At 38.7% G+C, this 13022-nt stretch overlaps 1 protein-coding gene across 3 annotated transcripts in view; it reads left to right on the top strand.

Moving 5' to 3' along the window:
• Nucleotides 1-13022, top strand: part of Lyst (lysosomal trafficking regulator) — a 175270-nt gene that overhangs the window by 90308 nt on the left and 71940 nt on the right. For 2 of the 3 annotated variants that reach the window (XM_029468643.2, XM_029468642.2), the window contains exons 27-30: nt 770-936; nt 1700-1843; nt 4928-5083; nt 5715-5906. In XM_029468643.2, the coding sequence (XP_029324503.1) occupies nt 770-936; nt 1700-1843; nt 4928-5083; nt 5715-5906 (659 nt within the window). The remainder of the gene's footprint in view (nt 1-769; nt 937-1699; nt 1844-4927; nt 5084-5714; nt 5907-13022) is intronic. The other variant, XM_021180035.3, reaches the window with a different exon arrangement.

Here is a 13022-nt window from a genome sequence, read left to right as displayed (position 1 = left end):
TGTTTAATAAAACTAGAAACATGAGGTATTATGTTTCCTCAGGACATTTAGACTTGATTGCAGTGCAGTGCATAAAACTGGTAAAACTGGGAAGGTGCCTATAGGTTTGTTCTGAAAGCAGTTTCTCCTAGAACTAAGTTAGCCTGATTGACCCTGTATGGGACTGTGTTAGTTGTCCCTGTGAAAGTTATATTTCTAACCCTTACTTATTTGAAAAAACTAAATATAAGAATATTTGGGCCTGGTGTCATAACCTGAGTAGATCATCAAGGTTAAGCTTGTGGGCAGAGTAATTGATTCATACTCATTATGTGTTCATAAGTGATTAATATATATTCAAGTTTATCCTTAATTTAACTTCAATATAAGTTCACGCTTATAATCTCTAAAATAACTTTCATTTATATAGCTGGATTCTTTCAGATTCACTGTCCCTTAGTATTGTTGCTATACCCTATCCTTCACCCTTCATGTAGACCACGAACCTATCTGAGTGTTCTCTGTGTATCTTGTGTTAATCTCAAGCTGTTGTTTATGTTGCTCTCCTAACCTGTATTTTTCTCTACAAGACTGTATTTTCAACAGAAGTCAACGTGCCTTATTTACATTCCTAGTGGGCAGGGTATATTGCTTACTGTATAGAGTAAACATGAACAATTCTTAAATCAATGCATGCTGGTAGCATAGAGTTTAACCAGTTCTTTGTCTTAATTTTTTGGCTGTTTTGCTTATAGTATCTTCTGTTTTGTTTTGGACTCACTTTATTTAGCATTCCTGTGAACGAATACAAATTGCTCGCATGTGATATACAGCAACTTTTCATAGCAGTTACAATTCATGCTTGCAGTTCCTCAGGCACACAGTATTTTAGAGTGATTGAAGACCTTATTGTACTTCTTGGATATCTTCATAATAGCAAAAACAAGAGGACACAAAGTAAGAATGGATTTTAATGGAATTTTTCTCATAACTCTTTTACTGAAGATTTAAAGTTAATTATGTGTTGGTATTAATGGAATTTAAAGCAACCTTTAAATTGTTGAAAATAGAGTGATTGATGGTTTGATGTAATTAGTAGCTGGCAATACATCACTGGCAGAAACTAGTAATTTTTTTTTTTTTACCAAGTAGAATGCAAAGGCATATGTTGAAGAATAATGATCTTCAATTTTCTTTAATGGAAATTACTAGCATGACTTATGGATGAAAGCATGTGGATTAGTGAAGCTTTTGCTTTATACAAAATTGTTGGTTTTTGAAACAGTCATTTAAAGTGAAATAAGTTTAGGGTTTATCATTTTTTCTATTCAAATTTTTATAGTTGTAGCTAGATATGGTGATACATATTCAAGAGGTGGAAGCAGGGTGGTCAGAATTTCAAGGTCATCTTCAGCTACATAGCAGGCTAACCTGGGCTACAGGAAACATGTCTCAAAAATATAAAAAAATTTGTACTGACCATATGGGAATTTATTTTAACATTATTTTTAAATGTAGCTTAGAAATACTAACATCAAGAACCCATGTTGATGAAACAATTTTAACTTGTGTCTAAGGCCTTTTTGTTTAGATATTGAATATTATAGCTTGAATATTAGGTTATATGCCTTAGATGTTAGATAATATATTAAATAAATTTAGTTAAAAGAGTTAAACAATTATGATAGCTTGAAAACATTCTAGTCTCTTTTGGGTTTAGATATGGCTTTGGCCCTGCAGCTTAGAGTTCTCCAGGCTGCTTTGGAATTTATAAGGAGCACAGCCAATCATGACTCTGAAAGTCCAGTGCACTCGCCTTCTGCCCACCACCATTCAGTGCCTCAGAAGCGGAGAAGCATTGCTGGTGAGTACCAAAATGCCACTTTAATAATTATAAATTGAAGATAACTATACTTTCCTGTATTCTGATGCCATTTACATTAAAAATATTTTTCTTACTGAGCATGGAGGCATGTGCCTTTAATCTCAGCACTGGGGAAACAAAGACAAGTGTGTTTCCAGAGTTTGAGGCCAGCTGGGTCTAACATAATCAAGTCTCTTGTCTCCAGGAGCCAAGGAATTAAACACAAGGTCCTTGGTCCTATGAAGGCTCGATATATGCCTCAGTGTAGGGGAATCGAGGGTGGGGAGGTAGGAATGGGTGGGTGGTTAGAGGAATACCCTCATAGAAGCAGGAGGCGGGAGGAAGTGATAGGGGGTTTCTGGGAGGGAGGGACACTGGGAAAGGGGATAACATTTGAAATATAAATAGATGGGGCTGGTGAGATGGCTCAGTGGGTAAGAGCACCCAACTGCTCTTCTGAAGGTCCAGAGTTCAAATCCCACAACCACATGGTGGCTCACAACCATCCGTAACAAGATCTGGCGCCCTCTTCTGGAGTGTCTGGAGACAGCTACAGTGTACTTACATATAATAAATAAATCTTTTAAAAAAAAAAAAGAAATATAAATAGAGAAAATATCCCATAAAAAAAAGCAATAAATAAATAATAAAATTATAAACTCTGAGGACGTTTTCCTCTCAGCAGAAACCACTGTACCTGAAGAGGCTACATAAATTTTTATCGTAATGGAACATGGGTTCTTGATGTTAGTATTTCTAAGCTATATTTAAAAATAATGTTAAAATAAATTCCCATATGGTCAGTACAAATTTTTGTATATTTTTGAGACATGTTTCCTGTAGCCCAGGTTATCCATGTTTTATCCTAATGGAAGCCATCAAGGTTTTCTGGAGATGCATGATATGATCAGATAGGTGTCTATTGTATAGGGAGGACTCTGACTTCTCTGGGGAATATGGACTTGAAGAAAGCAAAGTGCAGAACCTGGGCGGGGGCTGTGGCAGCAATCAAGGTAGACTGTGGTGTCTTTTAGACAGGCAGAATGCACATGGTGTTGGAGCTGACTGCGGATTTGTATGTATCACCAAATAGTAAGCGCTGATACATTTTCCACAGAACATGTTGCTGCTTTTATAGAAACATAAACTAGAAAGACAATAAAAACACCACAAACCTAGGATGTATGTTCATGTTCACATAAATGTATACACGTGTCTCTTGTCTATGTACAGTGGGTATGCATGAGTGTGTGTAAGAACGTAATGTTACTCCAGGTACTGCTCAGTGTCTATCTATAGCTGCTGTTGTGCACACACTTGGATGTATATATATGAAGAGAGTACTTAGTGGATTTCCTGTATTTGTTCTCATAGTTGTTAAGGCTTTTTAGTCCAAACCTTTCTCTCCTTGTACTAATTTTCTTTTTTTCTTTTTGTATGTTCAATGCAATGCAAATTTTTAAAGCCATGTGATAAAAAAGCCCATCCACGGAAAATACTTCTAAATATGTAATAATGTGTTTAAGTTATGCTAAAGTGACTTATAAAACATCCACATGACTAAACTTACTGCCCCTATGTATTCTTCCTTGTTTAATATCTAGACAAGTCTCTCTTCTTGCACCACTCTCCCATTGTACTTGTCATTTATCCCAGGTAAAATGTGCCCTTTTCAGATCTAAGTGTGGTGCGCAGCTTCCTATCTGCCATGACAAGGAATCTTGTTTCTCCAGCAGTATTACACCTAGGTTTTACATCCTTAAGTTCCCAGAGGACGTAGACACCGCTGTGTTCCAGGATAATCTTCCTTCAGCCTCACATGTGCATCACTCTGTTTGCCAGTCCCAAGTTCCTGTCAACCTAGTGAACAGGACCAGATTCAATACTTTGAGACACATACACAGGGGGGAGGGGGGAGGAGGAAGAGAAGGAGGGAAAGAGAGAGAGGGAGGGAGGGGGGAGAGAAGAGGGAGAGGGAGAGGGAGAGGCATAGGGCAAGGTAGAGTGATGGAGAGATGTTTTTTCCTAAATGGTATCATACTGCACCAGCTGTTTATAAAGGGACTTCTATTTTTAGTCCGTATAGACATCTTTTTACATTAAGGAACACGTTGTTTGGTAGCTCCTGTAGTGTGTGCTGGGATCTTCCTCCCTGGCTTTTTTGCTTTGCTTTACTAACTTTTGCCATTAGTGTGCAGTTTTTCAAGTAAAAAAACTCAATTGTTATTTTAATGCTTGAAGATAGAGGAAGTGGTAGGGTGTTATTTGAAGTGACATATTCATGCAAGTGTCATTCATATGGGTAGATGATAGAGTGGTATAATTAGCACACGAATGAACTTTGTATTTAACCAATAAAAGCAATACCAACAAGAATGATTCTTTATTCTTTTGATGAATGAGATAGGCATTGTATTTTATATTCATTATTTTCCTTAATTCATAAAATAATGTTCTTGATTCATTTTTACAGCCATTAAATAATTACCGAGTACCTGCCATGTACAAATTCCTGTTTTACCTGACTCCATAGAACAGGGGAAATAATAAAAGCATATAAAGCAATGTATTTCTATAGTATCAGATAGTGATGACTCTCTTCCTGTGAGATAAGCTCTGCTTTGTTCTCTAGTATACATCTTATAAACAAGGAAACTGGGACTTAGAAAAAGAAGCACACAAGACTGTTTCTGATCCAGGTGGCTTTAAAGCATGAGTACCAAAGCCCACATCCACGTTCACAAATATAGAATGAGAGTCTGACTCTGTCTACTACCTTGCCATCCCTGGGTTATAATTGGATTATACACAAGAAATCTGTGGATAATATGAGGATGAACCTATCTCAATGTTTAAGGATATTATCTGACAATATTATTTTTAATATCTCCAGGAATTATTTTTTGTTTCTTCTTTACCTCAAAGATGACTCTAGTCACCAAAATTATTAACTGATTTAAAATACATAGTAGTGAACAATCTAAAAAAAATTATTAAAACCTGCCATAATTTAGTCAGATGCAAATAATTTGTAAAAATGTCATTTATGGAAATTGATGCTTGTTTTTATAATTCAAAACAAAGGTTCAATTCCAGCCAAGGGTTCTGTTACTCCTTATCCACCAAGACGTCACTTTGGTTCCTATGGTCAACTTCCGATGCCCTTCTTCAGTCCATTAGGTCAAGACTCCCCCCAGCTCTCTCCTGGATGCACCACATGTGCGGTGCCCGCCAGAGCAGGTGCAGTAGCGCAGGAACAGCCCCCCGGCCTCATGCAATCATCCAGGGCGCTGTTTCTCAGGAAATGCTTTCCAAATGATGTGTCCACCCATAATCAGTGTGCTGGCAAATCACTGGGCTTGTATCTACTCTGTGATCTCTGCGTTCTCACTGACTGATTTCTTATTTGTCACTATGTATGGTTTTCCAACCTATAAGATTCAATGGTAATTACCCAGACATAGTACCATTATTATTTATCATCTTCTTTTACTAAAATATCTAGTTCTTTAAGACTGTTGATGATCTTGGAAAACAAGGAAGTGAAACAGTGAAAATAGTCTATCAGATATCAAAGCCACTAGTACCCATCTGATATTTTGGATTTTTCAGAACACTAAGACTTGGACAAATGATAAGTATCCTCCTGTTACTAGTTTTTTGCTGTTACTTTAGACTTTGAATCCAGAAGTACTGTTCCACTTCTTTGGAGAAAGAAAAAGATACTAATTTCTCATACTCTTTTCCTTAATGTAAGTTAATTTTGTAATAAAAAGTTTTTCTTTTAATAACCAATAAGCAAAAAATTTTAGTGTAAATAAGTCCATTGCTCATTATTAACTATGGCATTGGGTAATTTATGTACTTGAAGGTGTTCGAAAATTCCCTCTGGCTCAGACAGAGTCTCTGCTGATGAAGATGCGTTCAGTGGCCAGCGATGAGCTACACTCTATGATGCAGAGGAGGATGAGCCAAGAGCACCCCAGCCAGGCATCGGAGGCAGAGCTCGCTCAGAGGCTGCAGAGGCTCACCATCTTAGCTGTGAACAGGATTATTTACCAAGGTATCCTAGACCCCACTCCTCCCTTCAGTGGTGAATCACAGGGGAAATATATCATATGGAAGTGATTAGGGTTCCATTTATTTATTTATTTATTTATTTATTTTAATTAGGTATTTTCTTCATTTACATTTCAAATGCTATCCCAAAAGTCCCCCCAGACCCTTCCCACCCTCCCCTGCCCACCCACTCCCACTTCTTGGCCCTGGTGTTCCCCCGAACTGAGGCATATAAAGTTTGCAAGACCAAGGGGCCTCTCTTCCCAATGATGGCCGATTAGGCCATCTTCTGATACATATGCAGCTAGAGACACTAGCTCCGGAGGTACTGGTTAGTACATATTACTCCACCTATAGGGTTGCAGACCCCTTTAACTCCTTGGGTACTTTCTCTAGCTCTTCCATTGGGGGCCCTGTGTTCCATCCAATAGCTGACTGTGAGCATCCACTTCTGTGTTTGCCAGGCACCGGCATAGCCTCACAAGAGACAGCTATATCAGGGTCGTTTCAACAAAATCTTGCTGGTGTATGCAATGGTGTCAGCGTTTAGAGGCTGATTATGGGATGGATCCCTGGGTATGGCAGTCTCTAGGTGGTCCATCCTTTCGTCTCAGCTCCAAACTTTGTCTCTGTAACTCCTTCCATGGGTATTTTGTTCCCAGTTCTAAGAAAGGGCAAAGTGTCCACACTTTGGTCTTTGTTCTTGAGTTTCATGTGTTTTGCAAATTGTATCTTGTATATTGGGTATTCTAAGTTTCTGGGCTAATATCCACTTATCAGTGAGTACATATCATGTGAGTTCTTTTGTGATTGGGTTACCTCACTCAGGATGATGCACTCCAGGTCCATCCATTTGCCTAGGAATTTCATGAATTCATTCTTTTTAATAGCTGAGTAGTACTCCATTGTGTAAATGTACCACATTTTCTGTACCCATTCTTCTGTTGAGGGACATCTGGGTTTTCCAGCTTCTGGCTATTATAAATAAGGCTGCTATGAACATAGTGGAGCATGTGTCCTTCTTACTGGTTAGAACATCTTCTGGATATATGCCCAGGACAGGTATTGCAGGATCCTCCGGTAGTACTATGTCCAACTTTCTGAGGAACCGCCAGACTGGTTTGCAGAGTGGTTATATAAGCTTGCAATCCCACCAACAAGGGAGGAGTGTTCCTCTTTCTCCACATCCTCGCCAGCATCTGCTGTCACCTGAATTTTTTATCTTAGCCATTCTGACTGGTGTGAGGTGGAATCTCAGGGTTGTTTTGATTTGCATTTCCCTCATGATTAAGGATGCTGAACATTTTTTCAGGTGCTTCTCAGCCATTTGGTATTCCTCAGGTGAGAATTCTTTGTTTAGTTCTGAGCCCCATTTTTTAATGGGGTTATTTGATTTTCTGCAGTCCACCTTCTTGAGTTCTTTATATATATTGGATATTAGTCCCCTATCTGATTTGGGATTGGTAAAGATCCTTTCCTAATCTGTTGGTGGCCTTTTTGTCTTTTGTTCTTCTTGTTTCTACTTGGTTGATTTCGCCCTTAGTTTGATTATTTCCTGCCTTCTACTCCTCTTAGATGAATTTGCTTCCTTTTGTTCTAGAGCTTTTAGGTGTGTTGTCAAGCTGCTAGTGTGTGCTCTCTCTAGTTTCTTTTTGGAGGCACTCAGAGCTATGAGTTTTCCTCTTAGAAATGCTTTCATTGTGTCCCATAAGTTTGGGTATGTTGTAGCTTCATTTTCATTAAACTCTAAAAAGTCTTTAATTTCTTTCTTTATTCCTTCCTAGACCAAGGTATCATTGAGAAGAGTGTTGTTCAGTTTCCACGTGAATGTTGGCTTTCTATTATTTATGTTGTTATTGAAGATCAGCCTTAGTCCATGGTGATCTGATAGGATGCATGGGACAATTTCAATATTTTTGTATCTGTTGAGGCTTGTTTTGTGACCAATTATATGGTCAGTTTTGGAGAAGGTACCATGAGGTGCTGAGAAGAAGGTATATCCTTTTGTTTTAAGATAAAATGTTCTGTAGATATCTGTTAAATCCATTTTTCATAACTTCTGTTAGTTTCACTGTGTCCCTATTTAGTTTCTGTTTCCACGATCTGTCCATTGATAAAAGTGGTGTGTTGAAGTCTCCCACTATTATTGTGTGAGGTGCAATGTGTGCTTTGAGCTTTTTACTAAAGTGTCTTTAATGGATGTGGCTACCCTTGCATTTGGAGCATAGATATTCAGAATTGAGAGTTCCTATTGGAAGATTCTACCTTTGTTGAGTATGAAGTGCCCCTCCTTGTCTTTTTTGATAACTTTGGGCTGGAAGTCGATTTTATTCGATATTAGAATGGCTACTGCAGCTTGTTTCTTCAGACCATTTGCTTGGAAAATTGTTTTCCAGCCTTTCACTCTGAGGTAGTGTCTGTCTTTTTCCCTGAGATGGGTTTCTTGTAAGCAGCAAAATGTTGGATCCTGTTTGTGTAGCCAGTCTGTTAGTCTATGTGTTTTTATTGGGGAATTGAGTCCATTGATATTAAGAGATATTAAGGAAAAGTAATTGTTGCTTCCTATTATTTTTGTTGTTAGAGTTGGCATTCTGTTCTTGTGGCTGTCTTCTTTTAGGTTTGTTGAAGGATTACTTTCTTGCTTTTTCTAGGACATGGTTTCCGTCTTTGTATTGCTTTTTTTTTTTTTTTTTCTTTTCTGATATTATCCTTTGAAGGGCTGGATTCGTGGAAAGATAATGTGTGAATTTGGTTTTTTCATGGAATACTTTGGTTTCTCCATCTATGGTAATTGAAAGTTTGGCTGGGTATAGTAGCCAGGGCTGACATTTGTGTTCTCTTAGTGTCTGTATAACATCTGCCCAGGATCTTCTGGCTTTCATAGTCTCTGGTGAAAAGTCTGGTGTAATTCTAATAGGCCTGCCTTTATATGTTACTTGACCTTTTTCCCTTACTGCTTTTAATATTCTATCTTTATTTAGTGCATTTGTTGTTCTGATTATTATGTATCAGGAGGAATTTCTTTTCTGGTCCAGTCTATTTGGAGTTCTGTAGGCTTCTTGTATGTTCATGGGCATCTCTTTCTTTAGGTTTAGGAAGTTTTCTTCTATAATTTTTGTTGAAGATATTTGCTGGCCCTTTAATTTGAAATTTTTCATTCTCATCTACTCCTATTATCCATAGGTTTGGTCTTCTCATTGTGTCCTGGATTTCCTGGATGTTTTGACTTAGGATCTTTTTGTATTTTGCATTTTCTTTGATTGTTGTGTCGATGTTCTCTATGGAATCTTCTCCACCTGAGATTCTCTCTTCCATCTCCTCAGTATTCTGCTGCTGATGCTTGCATCTGTGGTTCCAGATTTCTTTCCTAGGGTTTCCATCTCTAGCATTGCCTCACTTTGGGATTTCTTTATTGTGTCTACTTCCCTTTTTAGGTCTAGTATGGTTTTTGTTCAATTCCATCACCTGTTTGGTTGTGTTTTTCTGTTTTTCTTTAAGGACTTCTACCTGTTTGGTTGTGTTTTCCTGTTTTCTTTAAGGACTTGTACCTCTTTAGCAGTATTCTCCTGTATTTCTTTAAGCCAGTTATTAAAGTCCTTCTTGATGTCCTCTACCATCATCATGAGATATGCTTTTAAATCCAGGTTTCATTTTTCGGGTGTGTTGGGGTGCCCAGGACTGGCTGAGGTGGGAGTGTTGCGTTCTGATGATGGTGAGTGGTCTTGGTTTCTGTTAGTAAGATTCTTACTTTTGCCTTTCGCCATCTGGTAATCTCTGGAGTTAGTTGTTATAGTTGTCTCTGGTTATAGTTTGTTCCTCCAGTGATTCTGTTAGCCTCTATCAGCAGACCTGGGTGACTAGCTCTCTCCTGAGTTTCAGTAGTCAGAGCACTCTCTGCAGGCAAGCTCTCCTCTTGCAGGGAAGGTGCACAGATATCTGGTGTTCAGATCTGCCTCCTGGCTGAAGATGAAGTCCAGAAACAGGGCCTGTCCCAGAAGCTGTGTAGCTTCTGTAGTCGGCACTCTCACCTACACAGTGTAGTCTCTGAGGGATCAGGGAACCAAGATGGCTCCCCCAGGTTCTCCGGCAATGCCTTCCCAGGCTGGGCAGACACCTCTCCTCTGGCAGGGAAGGTGCCCGGATGTCTGGAGCCTGAAACGTGGTCTGCCCCAGAAGCTGTGTGGCTTCTGCCTGTCCCAGAAGCTGTTAGCTTCTGTCGTCCACACTCTCACCTGCGCAGACCAGTCTCTGAGGGATCTGGGAACCAATATGGCTCCCCCAGGTGCTCTGGCAAAGCCCTCCCAGGTGTGGCAAACACCTCAGGTTTCCTTTTTTAAAGACAGCATTGAGTTTTCTCTTCTTTATGACCACAGATTAAAGGAGCTTTAGGTTTGAGACTAATATTCTACTTCTTAATGTGTTAAGTGCTAGTCTGGGTTGGCCATTGATTTCAAAACAATATTTTTCAACCTTTCTTTTGACAAAGCAATAGATTCATAGGCAGTTACTAGAAATAATACAGAGATCCAGCAACTTGGTATGTAGTTTTTCCCATGGAATCTTGCAAGATTGTAATACAGTGTCACTTTCAGGATGGAGACATGAAAATGGTCAAAGAGGATGATTTCATTCCCATTATGAATTGTTGCCTTTTTATGAGCAAACCCACTTTCTCCCTCCTCAGCCCTTACCTACCCCCAATTTATCCTCTGTTTCTGTATTTCTGTCATTTCTAAAATGTTTTACAAGACAGCCAGAAACAAGTGATTCTTGCCTGTCATCCAGGCACTCAGAGGTTGAGGTAGGAGGGCTGTCTGAGCCTAAGAATTCCAGACTAACCTAGCAACACAGCATTAAAAAAAAAAAAAATAGCTAGATGTAGTGGTGCAGACCTTTAATCCTGGTGCTAGGGAGGAAAAGGCAGGCAAACCTCTGTGAGTTTGAGAACAGCCTGGTCTACATAGTGAGTTCTGGGTTAGTCAGAAATACATAGTGAGATCCTGTCTTGGGGTAAAAAGTGTCTTATATATATAAATATGATATTAAGTCTGTTGCCATTTTTATTCAGCGTAATTCTCTGGAGAGTTGTCCTGCTTAGTTTGAATGTATCAGCAATGTATTCACTTGGGGCTTTGTTTGTTTTATGGGACAGTAGTGCCATGATATGGATATAGCAGAGTCAATTTAACCATTTATCTATTGAAGTGCATGTAAGCTGGTTTTAATTAGAGTTATTTCAAACTTCCTAGCAACCTTCAAGTACAGGATTTTGTGTGAATATAAGCCTTTATTATCTGGGATAAACACTCAAGGCTCATTTCCTGGGCTATATGTCAGTTTTAGCCTTTTCTGAGTGACTATACAGTTTTATATGCCCCCACATCCACTATATATAAGTAGTTCAGGTTTTACTGCATTTTCTCCAGTATCTGGAGTTGTCTGCATTTTGTTTTCACCATTCTACTAGATGTATGGAGGTATCTTACTGTTATTTTAATGTGCAATCCCATGAAGCCAGTGTTAAGCTAATACCTAGAGGAATCATTAAGAGACCTACAAAAATTATCCATCCCATAATCAGCTTCCAAACGCTGACACCATTGCATACAATTACAAGATTTTGCTGAAAGGACCCAGATATAGCTCTCTCTTGTGAAACTATGCCGGGGCCAAACAAACACAGAAGTGGATGCTCACAGTCAGCTATTGGATGGATCACAGGGCTCCCAATGGAGGAGCTAGAGAAAGTACCCAAGGAGCTAAAGGGATCTGCAACCCTATAGGTGGAACAACAATATGAACTAACCAGTACCCCGAAGCTCTTGTCTCTAGCTGCATATGTATCAAAAGATGGCCTAGTCGGCCATCACGGGAAAGAGAGGCCCATTGGACTTGCCAACTTTATATGCCCCAATACAGGGGAATGCCAGGGCCAAAAGAATGGGAATGGGTGGGTAGGGAAGTGGGGGGGGGTTATGGGGGACTTTTGGGATAGCATTGGAAATGTAATTGAGGAAAATACGTAATAAAAAAAAAAAAAGAAAAAAAAGAAAAAAAAAATAACCCCAGCAATAAAAGCACTATGGATGTTTCCAGGGGTGCATACTTGGGAAGGCTAGGGCAATAGGGCCACACGTTTGAGGCCAGACTTGTACAAAGCAAGCTTGTTTACAAAGGAAAAAATAATTCTCTAGCTAATATTCAAATATACATATACACTATATATATACATATATATACTGGTCACATACACATACATAGGCATGCATACATACACACGCGTGCACACACACACACACACACACACGCCGCAAGCACAACTATATCAGGATTTATGTATGTTACCTAACTTTAACATTCAACTGTGTATATGCATATCAAACAATCAAGTTGTATACTTTATGTATAATATATCATTTCTTAGAGTTAAGCTTCAATAAGGCTGAAAAAGTTAAAGCACATATTAGAATTCGAAAAACTATTCAAGGGGACTGGAGAGATGGCATAGGAGTTGAGACCACTTGTTCTTGCAGAGGTCCCATGTGGCCTTTCAGTGTGTTGATGATTTTTACAAGAGTCCTATGATCTTAGCAAATTTTAACCATTTCATCTTCACTAGTAAATTTAACCTTCATAGTTTCATAATTTAAGTATTTTTAAATGTCTATATTATTTTAAATAAATTGTTTCCCTCTTCTGTCACATTTTATCTCCTTTAATTAATACATTTACCACATTTATACTATGATAACTGAGTTAGTAATACAGAAGATTAAGAGAGTTTTTTAAAGTTTTGTTTGTGTGAGACAGGGTCCTCAAACTCACAGAGATATGCCTCTCTAGTGCTGGGGATATAAACACGTTTCACCATACCTGACCAGAGGATTTTTAAAAATCAATTAAAATATAATTATATCATTTCCTCCCTCTCTTTCCTATCTCTAGCACTTTCCATGTCTCCCCTCACTGCTCCCTCTTAGATTTATGCCCATGTTTTTCTTTAATTATGTGTGTGAGTAATACATAAATGCAACTTGCTGGGTCTGTTTAGTGTTGCTGGTATGTGTATGTTCTCTGACTTGGTATCAGATAACCATTTAAAGGGCTCTGTCTGGAGAAG

This window comes from Mus caroli, unplaced genomic scaffold (assembly GCF_978045245.1).
Source record: "Mus caroli unplaced genomic scaffold, Mus_caroli_1 scaffold_15, whole genome shotgun sequence".
In the NCBI taxonomy this organism is placed as follows: Eukaryota; Metazoa; Chordata; class Mammalia; order Rodentia; family Muridae; genus Mus; species Mus caroli.
This window is presented reverse-complemented; position numbering and strand designations above follow the sequence as displayed.